General features: G+C 37.3%; 1 protein-coding gene across 2 annotated transcripts in view; it reads left to right on the top strand.

The window, feature by feature from the left end:
* Positions 1-21,808, top strand: part of NELL1 (neural EGFL like 1) — a 932,437-nt gene that overhangs the window by 557,461 nt on the left and 353,168 nt on the right. For both annotated transcript variants that reach the window (XM_001092540.5, XM_001092655.5), the window contains exon 14: positions 20,152-20,274. In XM_001092540.5, coding sequence (XP_001092540.1) covers positions 20,152-20,274 — 123 coding nt within the window. The remainder of the gene's footprint in view (positions 1-20,151; positions 20,275-21,808) is intronic.

Genomic DNA, 21,808 nt, shown 5'->3' with positions numbered 1-21,808 from the left:
CTGTTTCCCCTCTACCCCTCCTCCCACCTTTCCTCTCTGCACCTCTACTGGCATCCTTTCTTCCCATATTCTTATTCAGGGTTTTGAGTCAAGAACAGCTTCCAGTCCCGGAAAATCAAGCCCTCTGTTACTGGGGCAGAGTTAATACACACTTTCCAAGAGACTGAATCATCTAGAGGGAGTTGGGATTACAGAGGTTGATGTCTGGGGATGTAAAAGTGGTCTAAGCTGAAGTAGTTATAGCCCGAAGGAAGATTTAAGAATCTGTAAGCTCTTAAAGTGGTTTATAGCCAGAGTGGGGGTAGTTCTACCGAGGGTAATAGAATTTTCTGTGTACCCAAAGACTCAGATCTCCAATACTAAAGTTTCTGCCCTTGGCAAAGATCTCAGCACCTAAACTTGGCAGGGAATCAGCAGGGCTTTTGGCCTCCAATAATATTTTGGGTTAGATAGTAACCATTGTGAAGACCAGATAGCGCTCCCCAAAACTTTTGTCTAATAGCCCCAGAACTGTAGTGGGATCCTACTGGGCACAAAGGAGTCCAATAATGAATGAGATTTAGTTATCAATTCTGGCACATAAGAGGTTTATATTTATACTTATTTTGACTTAGAAAAATGCTGTTCGAACTCAAGAACTGCGTTATATTATAAATAACATATGTCTTTCAGCCTAAAGCACAGATTTTCAGATTTTATATTCTAGGAATCATCTTGTTCCCTGATATATGTTATACATAATTACTTCTTAACCCCATATTACTATCAAATAAATGGTATATATGTATATATTATGTATATATAAAATACATAATTACTTCTTACCCCATATTACTATCAAATAAATGTTTTTTTTTCAATTAAGGAAATGTGGCATATACTTAGGATTTTTATCAAAATAACTAACATTTCTAATTCCCATTCTTGGAAGAATATTTTGTCTAAGTATAATTTTTGATGAGTCTTTACATCCCCTTCTTAACATATGGACAGAGAATAAATGTGTTAACTTATTTCAGAACTTTCTCCTTAATAATTTTTAACAGTTTGTTAAGATATAATTTACACAGTATAAGTTTTACCCCGTTAAAGTGTAGAATTTGATTATCTTAAGTGTATTTTCAGAGTTGCACAGCAATTATCATAATCTAGTTTTAGAACATTCTTAACTGTGGTCCAATGTTTCAAGGTTTCTGTTAAGTCACCTAGGTGAATAGGAATATCCACAACTAGAATAAAAGAAAGAAGTGAAGCTGTTTGTTTTAACTTTGGTTTTATGTAATGGTCATGTAGAACATTTCTATCACCTCAAAAAACAAACTGATACCCATTAATAATCATTACCCATTCTGCTGAGCTTAGCCCTTGATAACTACTAATTTACATTCTGCTTCTATACACATGCTTATTCTGGACATTTTATATAAATAGGATTATATAGTTATATTTTTTTGACTGGTTTCTTTAGTTTAGCATAGTGATTTTGAGGTTCATCTGTGAAACCTGTTGAAGCATCTGTCAGTATTTTGTTTTGTTGGTGAATAGCATTCAATTGTATGGATACGCCACATTTTCTTCATGCATTGGTTAGTTCATGGACATTTAGGTTGTTTTAATCTTTTGGATATTATGAATAATACTGCTATGAGTATCTGTGTGCAGGTCTTTGTGTGGATTTATGTTTTCACTTCTCTTGAGTATGTACCTAAAAGTGGAATTGCTGGATGATGTGGTAACCCTGTGTTTGTTTGAGGAATGGCCAAACTAATTTCCATAGAGACAGAAATATTTTACACTACTACTAGCAATATCCAAGGACTCCAATTCCTGTATTTCTTGCCAACTTATTATTATTTATCTTTTTTATTATAGGCATTCTAGGGGGTGTAAAGTGGTATCTCACTGTAGCTTTGCTTTGGATTTCCCTAATTGTTAATGATGTTGAGAATTTTCTCATGTGCCTCTTAGCCATTTCTATATCTTCTTTTGGGAAATGACTGTTTAAATACTTCCCCCCTTTCTAATTGGGTTATATTTTAATTACTGCATTCTGAAGGTTCTTTATATATTCTAGATTCAAGTCCCTCATAAGATACATGATTTGTAAATGTTTTCTCTCACTGTGTGTCTTCAGCAATTCTTTGCAAAAGAAATGCCCTGCTTCAAAGAAAGCTTCTGAAGCCTCAGTATTATTTTCTCCACCCACAACGTCACTGTGATAAACAAATATATCAACATGTCATTACCTGGTTGTATTTCATTTTTAAGCTCTTCTCTTTAGAGTTCCTTCCAGGTCCCCAATTCAGTTACCTTTCTGGGGGGTCTTAGTTCTTGTTGACCTGTCTGTAGCTTTTGATACAAAAGACAATCATATTCTCTTTTTATCTCTGTCCTACCTTCTTGTCTGCCTTTCATCATTTATTCCTTCTTTCCTTTCTTTTATAAAGGGGTATTTGTATTAAGCACTTACTATATTTTAGAGCCCAGCTATGGGCTGGAGATAAAGAAAAGAAATATATGGTTTCTATTAAGAGATTTGTGCTCTAGTGAGAAGAAAGACTTTCATAACACACTAATAAAGGTAAATTATAAATGTGATTAGTCCTATGAAGGAAATATATTGGATATTATATAAGAATGTTACAGGGGAAATTGCTTCACTCAAGGAAATTAAAAGTTCTTTCTCTGAGAAGGTGAAGACATACTTGAGATCTCAAGGATAAGCGAATGTTACGTAGGATGAAGAGGGAAGAGCATATGAAAATGCTTATGATGAGAGGTAATATGGAACTTTTGAGGCAGGAGACAAAGCCATTGTGCTTGCAGCTTAGTATACAAGAAGGGGAATGGAGCAAAATCAAGCTGGGCAGGTGGGTGAAGGCAAGACCATACTGGGTTGAGAGTAATGTTAATAATGTTTTTCTGCATTTTAAGACCAGTGGGAAGTATCTGAAGAGCTTTGGCCAGGCATGGCAAAATGATAAGACTCAAATTCCTAAAAGATTGCTCTGAGTGCAGTATGAAAAATAAATTGCAGGTGGGCAATTGGGAATGTGAGGAGATGCATTGGGAAGCTATAGCAGTAGCCTAAGTGAGAGATGTTGATAACTTGGGTAAGGGGAGCGGCAATGGAAATGGAAATGTGGGAATGAGTTTGAGAGATACTTGGGAAGAAAAATTAGCAAGACTTGGTGATGGATTGATTACGAGAGATCAAGGGAGAAGGAGGTATCAAGAATGAATAATAACTGTATGGTTCTGCTTCTTCTTCTTCTTCTTTTTTTTTTTTTGGAGATGGAGTCTCTCTCTGTTGCTTAGGCTAGAGTGTAGTGGCATGATCCCAGCTCACTACAACCTCTGCCTCCTGGGTTCAAACGATTCTCCTGCCTCAGCCTCCTGAGTAGCTTAGATTACAAGAATGTGCCACCATGCCTGGCTAATTTTTGTATTTTTAGTAGAGATGGGGTTTCACCATGTTGGCCAGGCTGGTCTCGAACTCCTGACCTCAAGTTAACCACCCACATTGGCCTCCCAAAGTGCTGAGATTACAGGTGTGAGCCATGGTTCTGCTTCTTCTGACATAGTTTGATAGTGACTACCCTGGTTTGAATCTACCATCATATTAATATAATATTAGGCCACATACAACCTCTCTGTCCCCATTTATTCATGTAGAAAATAGGGATGACAATAATACTTGATATGGATGATATAATGCACTTCAGCAGTATCTGGCTCATATAGTATGAGCATAATAAATGTTACTTATGAAAAATTCAAATTATTATTGCTGTTTAGAAAAGAAGAAAAGGAGAAAAGTGACTAATTTCTGAAAAATTAAATACACTGGAGTCTTCTGGTTCCAGCCAAGATAGAGCAGTCCCAGTCCTTCTAGGTTCTTCCTCTTACAACTAAAAATTCCCTGGACATAACCCTACTCTAATCCTATGGCAATAAAAAACTGCTTAGTAGAAGCAGTTGGTGCTGAGATTCCTCTACTGAAGTAAAGTCACTGGGGTTCAGCAGGGAGCTGAGCCACCACTTGCACCCAGCAACATGAAGACTCAATAAGGCAGTGCAAGGCAGGGCTATTTGGCCCTCGCTTTCTCTCAAATCCATTGTTAGTGCAGCCCATCAGGAAACTGAAGCTCTACCTCCACCCAGCCTTAACAAGGTGGTATAAGGTGGGGCTAACATTATACTTCGTGGTGAAAGACTGAATGCTTTCCTCCTAAAATTGGCAACAAAGCAGTGATGTTTGCACTCACCACTCTTGGACAACATAGCACTGGAAGTTTTAGCCAAGACAATAAGGCAACAAAAAGAAATAAGCATGCAGATTAGAAAAGAACAAATCAAGCTGTATCTATTTACAGATGACATAATTTTCTATGTAGAAAATGTCAAGAAATTATAAAAATGTTGTAGAACTAATAAATCAGTTCATCAAAGTCTCAAGTTATGAGATCAATATAGAAAATTAATTTTATTCCTTTATACTAGTAACTGATGTGCAGAAACTAGAATTAAGTACCTACTATCATATATAATTGCTCCGAAGTAAAATGAAATGCCTAAGAAAATGAAATACCTAGTTAAAAGTCTAACAAAACATTTATAGGATCTGTATTCTTAACATTTAAAAAAACACTAATGGAAGGAATAAAATATTATATAAGTTAATGGAGAGACATACTGTATCCATGCATTAGATGACTCAATATAGTAAAGATGTCAGTTTTCCATAAGTTGATCTATCAAGTTTAACATAATTCCTATCAAAATTCCAACAAGCTTAATCTAAAATTTAGGTAGAAATGCAAAAGAACTAGAATAACTAAAATAATTTTGGATTGAATAATTTTGAATTGAATATTAACGATTTCTTTATAGATACTATAATCAATTGAATCAATTGGATTGAATTCTGAATTGAAATTTGAATTGAATAATTTTGAATTGAATATTAAGGATTTCTTTATAGATACTGTATTCAAGACAGTGTAGTATTGACAGGGGAATAGACACAAAGATCAATAGAACAGAATAGAGACCCCAGAAATAGACAAATACAAACATAACAAATTGATTTTGATAAAAGTATTAAAACAATTCAATGGAGAAAAAGTATCCTTTTGAACACATGGCACTGGAGTCATTGTATGTGCATAGGCAAAAAACAAACAAACAAACAAAAAATTAACCCCAACCTAAACCTTATACCTTATCAAAAATTAACTCAAATGTATCATGGGTTTAACTGTAAAAATGTAAAAATATAAAACTATTGGAAAAATTAGGAGAAGATCTTTGGAACCTAAGGTTAGAAAAGAGTTCTTGGACATTACATTAAAAGCACTATATATAAAATAAAAATGATTAATTCAATGCCATGAAAGTTAAAACCTTTTGCATTGTAAAAGACAATGATAGAATGAAAATACAGATTGCAGACTGTGAGAAAATACTGGCAAATCCCATATCCAATAAAGGCTTTATACAGGTTGAGTATCTTTTATCTGAAATTCTTGGACCAGAAGGGTTTCAGATTTCAGCCTTTTTCAGAATTTGGAATATTTGCGTTATACTTCTCAGTTGAACATCCTAAATCTGAAAATTTGAAATCCGAAACTTTGACCATCATGTCAGTACTCAAAATGTTTTGGATTTTGGAGCAATTCAGATTTTCGATTTCCAGATTTAAGATGCTCATATTTATGTAGAAAATATGAAAAATTTTCAAAATTTAACAGTAAAAAATCAATCCAGTTATAAAATGGGCAAAAGACATGAACAAATGTTTTATTAAAGTGTAGATACAGATGGCAAGTGAACATATACTCAACACCATTGACAGTTAGCAAAATGTAAATTAAAAACATAATGTAGTATTGCTATACACCCATCAGAATAGCTAAAACAAAAAATAGTGACATCAGGTGTCAGGATATGGAGATACGATCACTTAGACATTACTGATGAGAATGTAAAATTACAGCCATTCTAGAAAATCGTTTGGCAGTTTTCTTGGAAACTAAACGTGTTCTTACCAGATGATCCTGCATTCACACTTTTGGATATTTATCCTAGAAATGTAAAAACGTATGTTCACAAAATACTTGTGCATTCTTTAAATGACAAACTGTAGATATGGAGAACAGATTAGTGGTTGACAGTATTAGGGTGGGTGGGTGGGAAATGTCAAGTGGGTGCAAATACAAAGAGACTGTGATGGTGGTTTTGTGAATTTTACATGAGACAATATTGCAAAGAACTACACACTTACATAATACATACATAAATGAATATAGATTAAAATGGTATAAACTAAATTACATTTGTAGACTAGTTAACAGAAGCATACTAATGCCAATGTTCTGATTTTGATATTTTACTATAGGTATATAGGATGCTGATATGGTTTGGCTGTGTCCCCACCCAAATCTCATCTTGAATTGTCATTCCCATAATCCCCACGTGTTGTGGGAGGGACCCAGTGCGAGGTAATTGAATCATAAGGGTGGTTATCTCCATGCTGTTCTCATGATAGTGAGCGAGTTCTCATGAGATCTGATAGTTTTATAAGGGGCTATTTCCCCACCCTTTTCTCTCACTTCTCCTTGCGGCCACCATGTAAAGAAGGACGTGTTTGCTGCTTCTTCTGCTATGACTATAAGTTTCCTGAGGCCTTCTCAGCCATGCTGAACTGTGAGTAAATTAAACCTCTTTCCTTTGTAAATTACCTAGTCCCAGCTAGTTCTTTATTAACAGTGTGAGACTGAACTAATACAGTAAATTGGTGTAGAGAGTGAGGTGCTGGTATAAGGATACCCAAAAATGTGGAAGTGACTTTGGAACTGGGTAACAGGCAGAGATTGAAACAGTTTGGAGGGCTCAGAAGAGGATTGGAAAATGTGGGAAAGTTTGGAACTTCCTAGAGACTTAGAGGTCTCAGAAGACAGGAAGATGTGGGAAAGTTTGGAACTTCCTAGAGACTTTTTGAATGACTTTGACCAAAATGCTGATAGTAATATAGAAAATGAAGTCCAGGTTGAGGTGGTCTCAGATGGAAATGAGGAACTGGTTGGCAACTAGATAAAGATGATTCTTGTTATGCTTGAGCAAAGAGATGGGCAGCATTTTGCCTCTGCCCTAGAGATCTTTGGAACTTTGAACTTGAGAGAGATGATTTAGGGTGTCTCATGGAAAGAATTTCTAAGTGGCAAAGCATTCAAGAGAAAGCAGAGCATGAAAGTTTGGAAAATTTGCAGCCTGGCAATGTAATAGAAAAGAAAACCGATTTTCTGGGGAGAAATTCAAGCCCACTGCAGAAATTTGCATAAGTAATAAGGGGACGAGTGTTAATCACCAAGACAATGGGGAAAATGTTCCAGAGCATGTCAGAGACTTTCATTGCAGCCCCTCCTATCACAGGCCCAGAGGCCTAGGAGGGAAAAATGGTTCCCTGGGCCAGGTCCAGGACCCCCCTTCAGTGTACAGCCTCAGGACTTTGTTCCTGATGCTCCAGCTATGGCTAAAAGAGGCCAGGGTACAGCTTGACCCATTGCTTCTGAGGGTGCAAGCCCCAAACCTTGACAGCTTCCATGTAGTGTTGAGCCTGTGGGTGCACAGAAGTCAAGAATTGAGGTTTGGGAACCTCTGCCTAGATTTCAGAGGATGAATGGAAATGCTTCATTGTCCAGGCAGAAGTCTGATGTTGTCCCTGGCAGAGCCCTCAGGGAGAATCTCTGCTAGGGAAGTGCAGAAGGGAAATGTGGGGTTGGAGTCCTCACACAGAGTCCCCACTGGGGCACTGCTTAGAGGAGCTGTGAGAAGTGGGCCACCATCCTTCAGATCCTAGAATGGTAGATCCACTGACAGCTTGCACTGTGTGCCTGGAAAAGTTGCAGACACCATAAGCCAGCCACGAAAGCAGCTGGGAGTGGGGACTGTACCTTGCAAAGTCACAGGGCCAGAGCTGCTCAATACCGTGGCAGCCCACCTCTTGCGTCAGCATGCTCTGGATATGAGTCATGGAGTCAAGCGAGATCATATTGGAACTAAAAGGTTTTAATGACTGCCTTATTGGATTTTGGACTTGCATGGGGACTGTGGCCCCTTTGTTTTGGCCAATTTCTCCAATTTGGAGCAGGTGCATTTGCCCAATGCCTGTACCCCCATTGTGTCTAAGAAGTAAATAACTTGCTTTTGATTTTGCAGGCTTATGGGCAGAAGGCACTTGCCTTGTCTCAGATGATACCTTGGACTTTGGGTTTTGGATTAATGCTAGAATGAGTTATGAGTTTGGGGGACTGTTGGAAAGGCATGATGGTATTTTGAAATGAGAAGACATGAGATTTGGGAGAGGTCGGGCAGAATGATATGGTTTGGCTGTTTACCCACCCAAATCTCACCTTGAATTGTAGTTCCCATAATCCCTATGTGTTGTAGGAGGGACCCAGTGGGAGGTAATTTAGTCACGAGGGTAGTTACCTCCATGCTGCTCTTGCGATAGTGAGTGAGTTCCCCCAAGATCTGATGGTTTCATAAGGGGCTATTTCCCCCTCCTTCACCCTGTACTTCTTATGACCACCATGTAAAGAAGGACGTGTTTGCTTCCCCTTCTCCATGACTATATGTTTCCTGAGGCCTCCCGAGCCATGTTTAACTGTAAGGCAATAAAAGTACTTTACTTTATCAATTACGCAGTCTCAGGTATGTCTTTATTAGCAGTGTGAGAACAAGTTAATACATTGGGGAAAGATGGGTGAAGGGTACATTGGGGGAAGCTAGGGGAAAGGTACATTGCGGGAAGCTGAGTGAAAGGTACATTGGGGAAAGCTGGGTGAAGTGTACATAGGAGTCTTCTTTCTTCTTTTGCAACTTCCTGTGAATCTGTAATTGTTTTTTAAGTAAAAAATTACCTACACTGTGCCCAAAATTGTAGCAATTCTTTTGGATGACATGGTAAAGTGGACTTTTAGAAAGACAGTAGGAGATGGAATGAGGAGATGGTAGTTTGAGTTTCAGAAGTACAACTTATTATTGATATTTATGTGCTTATAGGAAAAGTGCCTTACATGCTCCAAATCCTAATTTCTTCATCTATAAAATGTTACCAATAGATAAAATCTGCTTGTCATGTCCTAGTCCAGTCATTGTTACAATTATGTAAGATACATAAAAGGTTACTTTGAGTAAAATAAAGCCACAAGCCAGCAGACCCCAAACATGGGGCATTTGTAGCCACAGTAGAAATGTCTGTCAGGTAGTTGTTTGGGTCCTGATTGGTTTCCTAAGGTGTCCATTGATTGTGGCTACTGATGCAAGAGTCACTGTTACAGGGCTGGATTTATTAGAGCCCTCCTGAGTTTTCCCACAGGCAGGAAATGAGGAGGAAGAAGAAAGGAACTATGTGATAATGACTGTTTAATTAGTGTTTGAATATTAGTTAAAAAAATAAGTATTGTTATGATCATTATAATTAGTGAAGAAATAGCTTGCTGTGACAATCATCATTTTTTGTCCTGATAAGTTGGATATTCCAAATATACTGTAGCCAAACTTAAGTTATACATCAATCCTAAATGTGCATTTTTCACCTTTCTAATCTATAGTCTTATTTCCTGGGGACTATAATTGACTCTAAGCAAATCTTTCTTTGGACTTGCAAGGAGGCATTCTAATTTAATTAGCTTCAAATGCCTATCTGTTCACAACCATTCTTCCTAGACTATTAGCTGTAAAGGAAAGAGAAAGATTTCTCAATCAATTTTTAAATTTTTAAAAAAATTGACATGTAAGTGTACATATTTATAGGGTACAGAATGACATTTAAATACATGAATACAATGAGTAATGATCAAATCAGGGTAATTAGCACATCCATTGCCTCAAATATTTATCATTTATTTGTGTTAGAACATTCAAAATTCTATTTTCTAGTATTTAAAAATGTGCAATAAGTTACCCTAGGGGTGACCATAGTTACCCCCACAGTGTTATAGAGCACTACAACTTATTCTTTAGCTATAATTTTCTATCTCCTAATCAAACTCTCTCTATCCTCCTCTCTCTACTATGTTTTCCAGCTTCTCATAACCACAAGTCTACACTATACTTTTGTGAGCTCAAATTTTTAAAGTCCCAAGTATGAATGAGAATATGTGGTATTCATCTTTCTGTGCATGACTTATTTTATGTAACACAATGTCTTCAAAGCTCATCGATGTTGCCACTAATGGTGGAATTTGGTTCTTTTTGTTACTTCGTAGTATTCCATTGTGTATACATGACACATTTTGAATCCATTCTTCTATTGATGGACACTTAGGTTGATTCCATATGTTGGCTATTGTGAATAATGCTGCAGTAAATATGGGGGTGCAAATATCTCTTCAATATACAGATTTTTATTCCTTTAAATAAACAAAGTAGTGAGATTGCTGGATCACACAGTGGTTCTATTTTTAGTTTAAGAAACACCCATACGGTTTTTGATAAGGGCTGTACTAATTTATATTCCACCAACATTGTATGAGTTCTGTTTTCTCTCCATCCTCACTGGCATCTGTTATTGCCTGTCTTTTCAATGTAAACCATTTTAACTGGGGTGAGATAATATCTCACTGTAGTTTTGATGTTCATTCCCTTGATGATTAATGATGTTGAGCATTTAAAAATTATCCCTGTTGTCCATATTGCTTCCTTCTTTTAAAAAGTGAGTGTTCAGATTATTTGCCAATTTTTATTTTGGGTTATTTGCTTTTGTGCTGCTAAGTTATTTCAGTTCCTTGTATATTCTGGATATTAATCACTTGTCATATGATAGCTTGAAAAAATATTGTCCCATTTCGTAGGTTGTTCTTTACTCTCTTGTTTCTTTCGCTGTGCAGAAGCACTTTAGTTTAATATAATTCCACTTATCTATTTTTACTTTTGTTGATTGTACTTTTGAAGTCTTAGCCCCAAATCTCTGTCCATATCAATATCCTAAAGCATTTTCCCTGTGTTTTCTTCCAGTAGTTTTATTAATTTAGGTCTCACATTTAAGTATTTAATCTACTTTGAGTTGATTTTTGTATATGATGAGAAATAGGGGTCTAATTTCATTTTTCTGCATTATGAATATCCAATTTTCCCAGCACCATTTAAGGAAGAGGTTGTCCTTTCTCCAATGTAGGTTGCTGCCACTTTTGTCAAAAATCAGTTGGCTGTTTTATTAGTCTGTTCTCACATTGCTATAAAGAACTACCTGAGACCGGTAATTTATAAAGAAAAGAGGTTTAATTGACTGTCAGTTCTGCAGGCTGTACAGGAAGCATGGCTTCGGAGACCTCAGGAAACTTATGGTCGTAGTGGAAGGTGAAGAGATGGAGGCATGATTTGCATGGCAGGAACAGGAGGAAGAGAGCAAAGAGGAGGTGCTACACACTTTTAAACAACCAGGTATCACGAGAACAGCAATTGGGAAATGTGTCCGCATGATTCAGTCACCTCCCACCAGGTTCTGCCTCCAACACTGAGGTTTACAATTCAACATAAGATTTGTGCAGGAACACAAATCCAAGCCATATCAGCTGTAAATACATACATTTATTATTGGGTTCTCTATTATTAATGTTCAATCGGCCTATGTACCTGTTTTTATGCCAGTATCATGCTGTTTTGGTTACCATTGCTTTGTAGTATATTTTGAAGTCAGGTAGTGTGATGTCTTCAGCTTTATCGTGTTTGCTCAGTTCTGCTTTTTGGCTATTTGGGATCTTTTATGGTTCCTCAAGTTTTAGGCTTTTTTTTTCTATTTCTGTGAAGAATGTCATTGGTATTGTTATTGATATGTCATTAATAGGGATTACATTGAATCTGTAGATCACTTTGAATAGTATGGTTTAACAATGTTAATTCTTTTAATTCATGAACATAGAATATTTTTACATTTTTGTGTGTCCTCTTTAGTTTCTTTTATCAATATTTCGTCATCTTCATTGTAGAGCTCTCTCACCTCCTTGGTTAAATTTATTCCTAGGGTTTGTTTTTTGTAGCTATTGTAAATGCATTTGCATTCCTGATTTCTTTTTCAGTTGGTTTGTTGCTAATGTATAGAAATGTACCAATTTTTATGTGTTGATTTTGTATCCTGCAACTTTACTGAATTTATTAGTTCTGAGATTTATTTTTGGTGGAGCTTTTGCATTTTTCAATATATAAGATTATATCATCTGCAAAGAGGGGCAATTTGACTTCCTCTTTTCCTATGTGGATTCCCTTTATTTATTTCCCTTGTCTAATTGCTCTGGCTAGAACTTTGAGTACTGTGTTGACTAGCAGTGCTAAAAGTTGTTATCTTTGTTTTGTTCTAGTTCTTAGAGACAGTAAATTTTGGCTTTTCCTGATTCAGTATGATATTAGCTATGGGCTTGTGTATATGGTCTTTATTGTGTCTGGGTATACTGATTCTACATCTAATTCTTTGGGAATTTTTATCATGAAGTGATGTTGAATTTTACCAAATGCTTTCTCTGCATCTATTGAGATGATAATATGGTTTTTGTCCATTCTGTTATTTGGACAATGATGTGATATATCTCACATTTATTGATTTGAGTATGTTGAAGCATCCTTGCATCTCCAAAGTAAATACTACTTGATCATGGTGTATAATCTTTCTGTTGTGCTGTTGTATTCAGTTTGCTAGTATTTGGTTGAGGATTTTTGCATCTGTGTTAATCAGGGATATTGGCCTTTAATTTGCTTTCTTTGTTATGTTTTTGTCTGATTTTAGTATCAGGGTAATAATGGCCTTGTACAATAAGTTAGGAAGAATTACTGCCTCTTCAGTTTTTGTAATAATTTAGAATAATTAGTAGTTAATTATTTCCTAAAAGTTTGATAGAATTCAGCAGTGAAGGCATCCATTCCCAGGGTTTTCTTTGCTTGGAGATTTTTTTTGTTCTGTTTCAATCTCTTTACTTGTTATTGGTCTGCCCAGTTTTCCTATTTCTTTCTGGTTTAAAATTGATAGGTTACCTGTGTCCAGAAATTTATCTGTTTGTTCTAGGTTTTCCAATTTGTTGGCATATAGCTGCCGTAATAGCGTCTTTTGTTGTTGTTCAGACAAGGTCTCGCTCTGTTGCCCAGGGTGGAGTGAAGTGGCATGATCATGGCTCACTGCAGCCTCGACCTCCCAGGCTCAAGCAATGCTCCCACCTCAGCCTCCCGAGTAGTTGGAACTACTGGTGTGGGCCACCATACCTAGAAAATTTTTGTAGTTTTTGTAGAGATGGGGTTTCACCATGTTGATCAGGCTGGTCTCTAACTCCTGGGCTCAAGCAATCCACCTGCCTTAGCCTCCCAAAGTGCTGAGATTACAGACATAAGCCACTGTATCTGGCCTAGTTGAATAATTCTTTATATTTCTGTAGTATTAGTTGTAATGTCTCTCATTTTCAGTTTCTTGATTTTATTTATCTAGCTCTTTTCTCATTTTTCCTAAGTCTAGCCAACGGTTTGTTGATTTTGTTGATCTTTTCAAAAAACAAGCTTTTTGTTTCTTTGATCTTTTGTATTTTGTTTGTTTCTTGTGTTTTTGTTTGTTTGTTTATTGAGACAGAGTCTCACTTGGTTGCCCAGGCTGGAGTGCAGTGGTGCAATTTTGGCTCACTGCAAGCTCTGCTTCCTGGGTTCACGCCATTCTCCTGCCTCAGCCTCCTGAGTAGCTGGGACTCCAGGCACCCGCCACCACACCTGGCTAATTTTTTTTTTTTTTAAGTACAGATGGGGTTTCACAGTGTTAGCCAGGATGGTCTCCATCTCCTAACTCGTGATCTGCCCGCCTCGGCCTCCCAAAGTGCTGGGATTACAGGCGTGAGTCATCACACCCAGCTGATTTTTTGTGTTGTTTAAGTCTCCATTCAGTTTAGTTCTGCTCTGATCTTTATTATTTCTTTCCTTCTACTAATTTTCGGTTTGGTTGGCTCTTGCTTTTCAAATTTCTTGAGGTACATCATTAGATTGCTTATTTGAAATCTTTCTATTCTTTTTATGTCAGCTTTTACTGCTATAAACTTGCCTTTTAATACTGGTTTTACTTTGCCCCAGAGGTTTTGGTATATTGTGTTTCTGTTTTCCTTTGTTTCAAGAATTTTTATGATTTCCATCTTAATTTCTTCAATGACCCAGTGGTCATTCAGGAACATGTTTATATTCCATGTTTTTATATAGTTTTCAAAGTTCTCCTGGTATTGATTTCTAGTTTTATTCCATTGTGGTCTGAGAAGAAACTTGATATTATTTTAATTTTTAGAAATTTGTTTAGACGTTTGTGGCCTAACATATGTTCTACCCTGGAGAATGTTCTATGTGCTGATGAAAAGAATGTATACTCTGTCATTGGATATATTGTTCTGCAAATGTCTTTTATATCTATTTGGCTTAAAGTCCAGTTTAAATCCAATCTTTTTTTGTTGATGTTCTGTCTAGATGATCTATCTAATGCTAAGAGTGGGTTGTTCAAGCCCCCTATCATTATTGTATTGGAGTCTCTTCTCTCTCTCTCTGTCTTTCTCTCTTCAGATCTAGTAACATTTGCTTTATGAATTTGGGTCCTCTAGTGCTGGACACATGTGTATTTATAATTGTTATATATATTTGCTGAATTGATTCTCTTATTATATAATGTATATAATGACATTCTTTGTCTTTCCTTTTTTACTTAATATCTATTTCATCTGATATAAACATAGCTACTTCTGCTCACTTTTGATTTCTATTTGTGTGGAATACATTTTTCTATCCCTATACTTTTAGATGATGTGTATTTTCACAGGTGATATTAGTTTCTTATGAGCTTTATATAGTTGGGTCTTACCAAAAATCCATTCAACCCGTCCACATATTTTAATTTGAATTGGGAAATCAAAACCATTTACATTTGAGGTTTATATTGATGGATGAGTACTTCTGTTGTTTTGTTAATCGTTTTCTGGTTGTTTTTTATACCCTTTGTTCCTTTCTTCTTCTCTTACTGTTTATTTTTGTGGTTTGGTGGTTTTCTGTAATAGTAATGTGTTATCCCATTCCCTTTGTATTTGTTTATCTGCTCTACTGGTGAGTTATATATGAGTATGACTTTCATGAAAGTATATGACTCAAAAAAAAAAAAGTATATATTGCCCTTCACTTCCTGATGTAGGACTTTGTTAAGCTTTTCTTGTAGGTCAGGTCTACTGGTAATGAATTTCCTCAGTTTTTGCCTGTCTGAGAAAGATTGTTTCTCCATCATTTCTGATGGTTAGTTTTTCTGTGTATAGGGTTCCTTGGTGGCAGTTGTTTTTTCTTTTAGAACTTTGAATATATCATCCCATTCTTTTCTGGCCTGCTGGAAAATCTGCTGTTAGTCTGATGGGATATCCTTATATGTGATTTGATGTTTTTCTCTCAGTTTTTAGCATTCCGTCTTTATCTTTGCCTTTTGAAAGTTTGACTATAATGTGCCTTGGCAAGGACCTTTTTGGGTTGAATTTATTTGGGGGCTTTCTAAATCTGGATGGCCATATCTCTCCCAAGTATTGGGAAGTTTTTAACTAATATTATTATTTTATTATTATTACTTTTTGAGACAAGGTCTCTCTCTATCACCCAAGCTGGAATGCAGTGGCATGAACATGGTTCACTGCAACCTCGACTTCCTGGGCTCAAGTGATCCTCCTGCAAAGTTATGACCACAGGTGTGTGCCACCATAACCCAGATTTTTCTTTTTTGGTAGATATGGCACATCACCATCTTCCCTACTCTGGTCTCAAACTCCAAGTGATTCTTCTGTCTCAGCCTCCCAAAGTGTTGGGATTATAGGTATGTGCCACGATGCCCAGCCTATGACTATTATTTTTTTTAAAGTAGGTTTTCTATGCCATTTCCCATCTTTTCTTCTTATAACTTCCAAACTTCACATATTTATTTACTTAATGGTGGCCCATATGTCCTTTTAGGCTTAATTTATTATTTTAAAATGTCTTCTTATTTTTGTCTGAGTTTCTTCAAAAGAGCTGTCTTCAAGTTTAAAAATTATTCTGCTTGAAACTAGCCTGTTATTGAAGTTCTCAATTAAAGTTTTATTTCATTCATTGAATTGTTCTGTTTCAAGATTTCTCTGATTTTGTTTTGTGATATCTATCTCTTTGTTGAATATCTCATTCAAATCATGCAGTCTTTCTGATTTTGTTGAAATGTCTGTGTTCTCTTATATCTTAATGAATTTCCTTAAGATCATCATTTTGAATTCATTTTCAGTCATTTCTTAGACTTCATTTGCTTTTGTGTGTTGACTCCCTCCGTCCTGGGGTAACGTTTCTATGTCTGTCTCATGTCATGATGCTGCAGCCTTCTGGGTATATGTGATGGGATGGCAGCAAGACCCCAGGAATATGGACATACAGTGACTATTGGATCCTAGGAATGGATACATTCTGGTGGCAACTCTGCTCTTCAAATGGTATTGTGCTTCAGCATCCTGGATCCAGGGGAGTAGAAAGGACTCAGCATGTTTTCCCTCTCTGGAAGTATGAAGTTGTTTGGATTCCAAATGCTCCCTATGCTGGGATCAGGGCCTTTAAGGGCTATGAAGCTCTTCTGTAGCTAGACTTGCTGGTGTCCATGGTGGGAATATGGCTGCTGGCAATCTCCCACTTTCTTTTTTCCCACAATAGGAGTCCCTCTTGACTTGAAACTAATTGATACCAGGTGCTTTGCGTTCCTTTCTATAATGCCTTTTTAAGTTTCTGAACCTTAGAAGGTCTTCATAACTTTTCCACTGAATCCCAGCATTTTTCCTTTAATATGCTCTGTTTGATTTGTGGTTATCTACTGGTTGTTGTGGTCCTTTGTTGGAGAGGTGAGTGCTGGACACCTCTAATTAATCATCTTGATAACATCTGTCTTAATTCAACTGTAACCACCATCCTATGATTAAGTCTACCCGCAAGTAATTGTAGCAGCAATATTAGTAGAATTAGCAGTAGTAGTAGTAGCAGCAGCAGCGGCAGCAGCAGCAGCAGCGACCATCAAATACCTAACACTTATGGAGCACTTACTGGCTGTAATATACTGTAGTAAGTTTTCTACCTATATTAATTAATTTAGTTCTCAAAACAATCCCAAGTGATAGGTTCTATCATTTTCCACATTTTACCATGAGGAATCTAAGACAGAGAGGTTGGGTAACTTACTTGAGTACACTTAGCTTGTAATTGGCAAACCAGGATCTTCTAATCTAGGCCGGTGGCTTTGGAGTTCATACTCTTAACCTAAATGCCAGTCCATCTTTCACAAGCACTTGTCCTATCTTTTGCAGCATCCTTAGTATCCTGAAAGGAATGTGATATTTATAGAAGAAAACTATATTTTCTTTGGCTGTCTCTATTAAACACAGTGTTGAAGATGCTGGTAATTTTGAAAACTTGGGCATGACTAAAGAAAATGAAATGTGGAAGTTCTATAGCCTTTGTTCTTTGGGAATAGGTCATCTGTTCTCAGTAAGTATGTAGGAGATCTCAGTAGGAATTGAGGGCTAGAATACAGGAAGACAGTTCATTGTTTGCATTATGATATCATTTCCACATGTCATGGTTTAGTTTCAGCCACATCCAAATTAATTTCCAACTGCTCAGTGACATGTTTGTTCATTAGTATCTACATTCACAATCTGAGTTTTTCTACTTACCAGTTCTATGATCTTGGGAAAGTTATTCTATAAAGTACTTTTGTCTAAGTTTCTTCATTGTAAAATCAGCAGACTTACTTCATTTAATTGTTGGGAGAATTAAATGGTATAATATGTGTAAAATATTGACTTCAGTGCTTGGCATTCTCTAGATTCAATAACATTATGTAAGGTATTAATATGAGCAGCTCTAATTGAGAAACCTTGACCATTCGTGAAAGATTATTTCAAATACAACCTTTTGTGAGAGGACTTTTCTCTTCCTTCCGTTAGAAGGAATTTCTTCCCTCCAATGAACTCTCGATCTAGCTTATCTTTATTCCTCTTATCTAGCATGACCACACATGCTAGTTTGCCTGGGTCATTCTGAGTTACGCTTGTTATCCCAGTGTAATTATAAGTGGAGCACCCTTTCATTCTAAAATATGTTCCATTTGTATGATAAAATATAAGGTCAACTACTTATAACTGTTATCACTTCTCTTCTGTGTTCCAGTTAGTTACCCCTATTAAAATGTTCAGGCTAGCAGAGACCATATCTACTCATCATTGTATTCCCAGTACAGACCATAATCACTATTTATTAAATGAATTTAAAGAAGGAGACTGAAAACTCTTGGAGTATAAGTCTGAATTCTTAGACTTTTTAATGTTTCTAACATTGTCTGGTAGTGCACCTGCACATACTAGGTACTTGATAGGTTTGTAAATTTGAGTGGACATGCACAGGGGTATACTATTTCTGCAGTGTGCTGGAGATGACTTGAGCACAGACTTGAGGTGTGCCCTCAGGAATCTTATCTTCTTTTCTCACTGTTTGCTAACCTGTGCACATTTCTTGCTGACAGTTGGGTTGGTCTTAAGGCCTAAATAAAATTTTTTTTTTAGAAAATCCCAAGTATTAAATCAATAATCAGATGCAGGTGTGTGCCCTACCTCTGTTGTGTGTGTGTGATGAAAAACAGTCCTATTTTGCAGGATTTAACTTTTCTCATTACTGGACCCCTGTTAGGAAATTTAAAATAAAAATAAATGAAGATTGATGATATTTCAAATGATTGGTACATTGGTTGTACAATTCACTTAACAAACTATATTGAATTTTTTGTTTTGCTCCAATTAGTGTTATTTCCTTGAGGTGTCTAGCTGGAATTTCTATTCTTGTTTTATAACTATTTGTGATTCGAATGGCCCTACTGGATTTTTCTTCTTAAAATTTGTGAGAAATTATACTAGCAGATGTTAAAAAGGAATAAAGGATGTAAACTTTGCCATATTGTTTATTTATAGAGGAGTCATTTGGGTAACTCCATAAACTTGCTGAGTGTGAGAGGAAATTATAGTTATCTATGAAACCTTAGTTTCTAACTTGGAATCTTTTCATCTGTTTTGTAGAGTTAGATCAGTTTCTCTCCATGTCTTGTGGATCAAGGATGCCACAGCTATCTGAATATATATAACCCATATCACTACACGGCAGGCAGCTATGCAGAGGTTAGATCTGAACCCTATGAACGTGGGCTATATGGAAAATTAGAGCTAAACTGCTGAAGGCCCTTAAACAGAGGCCTCAGAGTAAATCCTTTTCCTACTCTCAGCACAATCCTGTGCTTGCCAGCCTTCCCTGTGACCAGTGGTACTCCTTTGAAAATTTTGTTGGGAAATTCTCCTTTGCTAGGCTATATTCACCAGCCTTCCTCTTCAGTTTTATCCTCTTTGTTCTAAATAAGCCATGGAATCTCTAATATAGGTTTGCCCCGCCCCACCCTCCCCTCCCCTCCCCTCCCCTCCCCTCCCCTCCCCTCCCCTCCCCTCCCCTCCCCTCCCCTCCCCTCCCCTCCCCTCCCCTCCCCTCCCCTTCCCTTCCCTTCCCTTCCCTTCCCTTCCCTTCTCTTTTTTGTAACCTGAGGAGAAGGTTTCCAATTGTGGACATTTTTCAGTATTGTGGACGTTCTAGGCCGGCTAGTTCATTGTTTTGAGCAGTCCTGCACATCGTACAATGCTTAGCAGCATTCCTGGCCTTTATTCCCTAGATTTCAGTATCACCTCCTGTTCCCAATAATGGCAACCAAAAATACCCCCTGACATATCAAATGTTTGTAGGGTGAGGCAGTGCAAAATTCCCCCTATTGAGAGCCATTACCTTGGAATCTCTGAAAACCTTTTCAGAAGGTAAAAGAAACAACGGCCTTAGCGCAGCACTTACCAATTGTGTGACTTCTCTGACACTGTTTCTTTACCTGCAAAGTCGGGATAATAGCATCTTTCTTTCAGAGTTTAGATTTCAACAGGAACTTTTAGGCACATAGTAAGGTAGTGACATGTGGTAGTCACTGTCATTCTTATTTGGTGAATTCCAGCTACATTTCCCAATACCAGTAATTCCAACTTAAGAAAAGGTGTTTCTCTTTCTCTCTCACCCTGGAAACAGAACACGATGAATGTGGCAGCGGCCAGCACAACTGTGACGAGAATGCCATCTGCACCAACACTGTCCAGGGACACAGCTGCACCTGCAAACCGGGCTACGTGGGGAATGGGACCATCTGCAGAGGTAGGCTTACCGCCTTAGGGGTGAGTTGTGAGCAGCCATTCTGCCTGGGCTCTTGGCACTCGTGTGTCGGACCTTCTTGGTAACTCTTGGTGGAACACAGCCAGGGGTCCTGCTCCTGGTTTATCAACTGGCAAGGGTACTATGCATCAGGGAAAAAGAAAAAGGCTTTAGATTTAGCTTTTGAGTTGAAAGAAAAAGGTATAGGTGTGGGTCAGGGGCACAGTTACATAAGTTGATGGCTCTGTTCAGCTTTGCCTCTTGGCGTGGGTTTGTGAGGGAAGCTTCGATTGTGGATGTGGGCTTTTCTTTCCTGTGAGCTTTCCCCGAAGAGCAAGTGGACACTGTTTCTCTCCACACTTGAGGTACCTGCTTGGGTAGGAAACTTACAGTTTTAGCCTTGCTCAGTGTCTTGCAGCAGTTTATCAATTCAGAGGCCAGTGCTCTGGCTTCCCTTAGCATTTAGAATAAAATTAAAATTCCTCCTTCTGGCTTATGAGGGCATTCAGCATCTGGTCCCTGGCTCCTCACAGCTGACACCTCCCTTTCCTCTCACCCTCAATCCATTTGCCTCAGCCTACTGGGTCCCTGTTATTCCTTCAGCATTGCTGTTGCCTCAGCCTCAATGCTCATTTCTTTCATGTCTCTACTCAAATGTCCCCGCATCACAGAAATGTTCTTTGATCACCCTATCTAAAATAGCACCTTAGTACTTCTTAGCCCACACCATGCTTGATTTTTTTCTTCACAAACACAACCTGACAGAACATTACATGTGTATGTGTTTGCTTGTCTCTGTGTTATCTGCCTCCCCACTAGGATGTAAGCTCCATGACAGTGAATACTTGATATTGTCCCCCCATTGTCTCTGGCATTTAGAGTGGTGCCTTGCACACAGTAGGTGCTTGTTTACTATGTGTTAACTCACCAAATCACCAAAGAGGAAAGGCACAATCATAATGAAAAAATAGGCAACGTTAACAAGAAAACAAAAGACATCCTATGAGGTAGGTATTATTATCCTCATTTTAGAAGTGATAAAATTGAGACACAGAGAGGTTAAGTAACTTGCCCAAAGATACATAGTAAACACATTGTCAGTATTCCTCTGCAGGGATGAAATGCTGGTAATGAGTGAAAAATAATTTACAGTGACTAAGTCACTATATTTATGGATTGGATTGGGGAGGAATTTTAAAAGATTGATTTTATTCTGTGTTGGTTAAGGTGAGGTAAGCAGAAAGCCTAATACATGACTATCAGTGTAAATTGGTAAAACTCTTTTTTTTTAAACAGCAATTTGACAAAATTTATCAACATTCAAAGTATGTATTCTATTGATTCCATCAATTTTACCTCTTGAAATTCATTCTAAAAAAGCACAGGTTCATGAAGGGGGGGAAATGTATGTAGAGTGTTTTTTTTTTTTTTTTTTTTCAGCACTGTTTATATTCACTGAAAACTGGAAACAACCAAAATATCCATCAGTCTTGGAATGATTACATTTATTTTGGCATATTCATTTTATAGAGTAGAA

This window comes from Macaca mulatta, chromosome 14, assembly GCF_049350105.2.
Source record: "Macaca mulatta isolate MMU2019108-1 chromosome 14, T2T-MMU8v2.0, whole genome shotgun sequence".
Taxonomy (NCBI): Eukaryota; Metazoa; Chordata; class Mammalia; order Primates; family Cercopithecidae; genus Macaca; species Macaca mulatta.
Note: the sequence above shows the minus strand (reverse complement) of the source record. Positions and strands in the feature narration are given on the sequence as shown.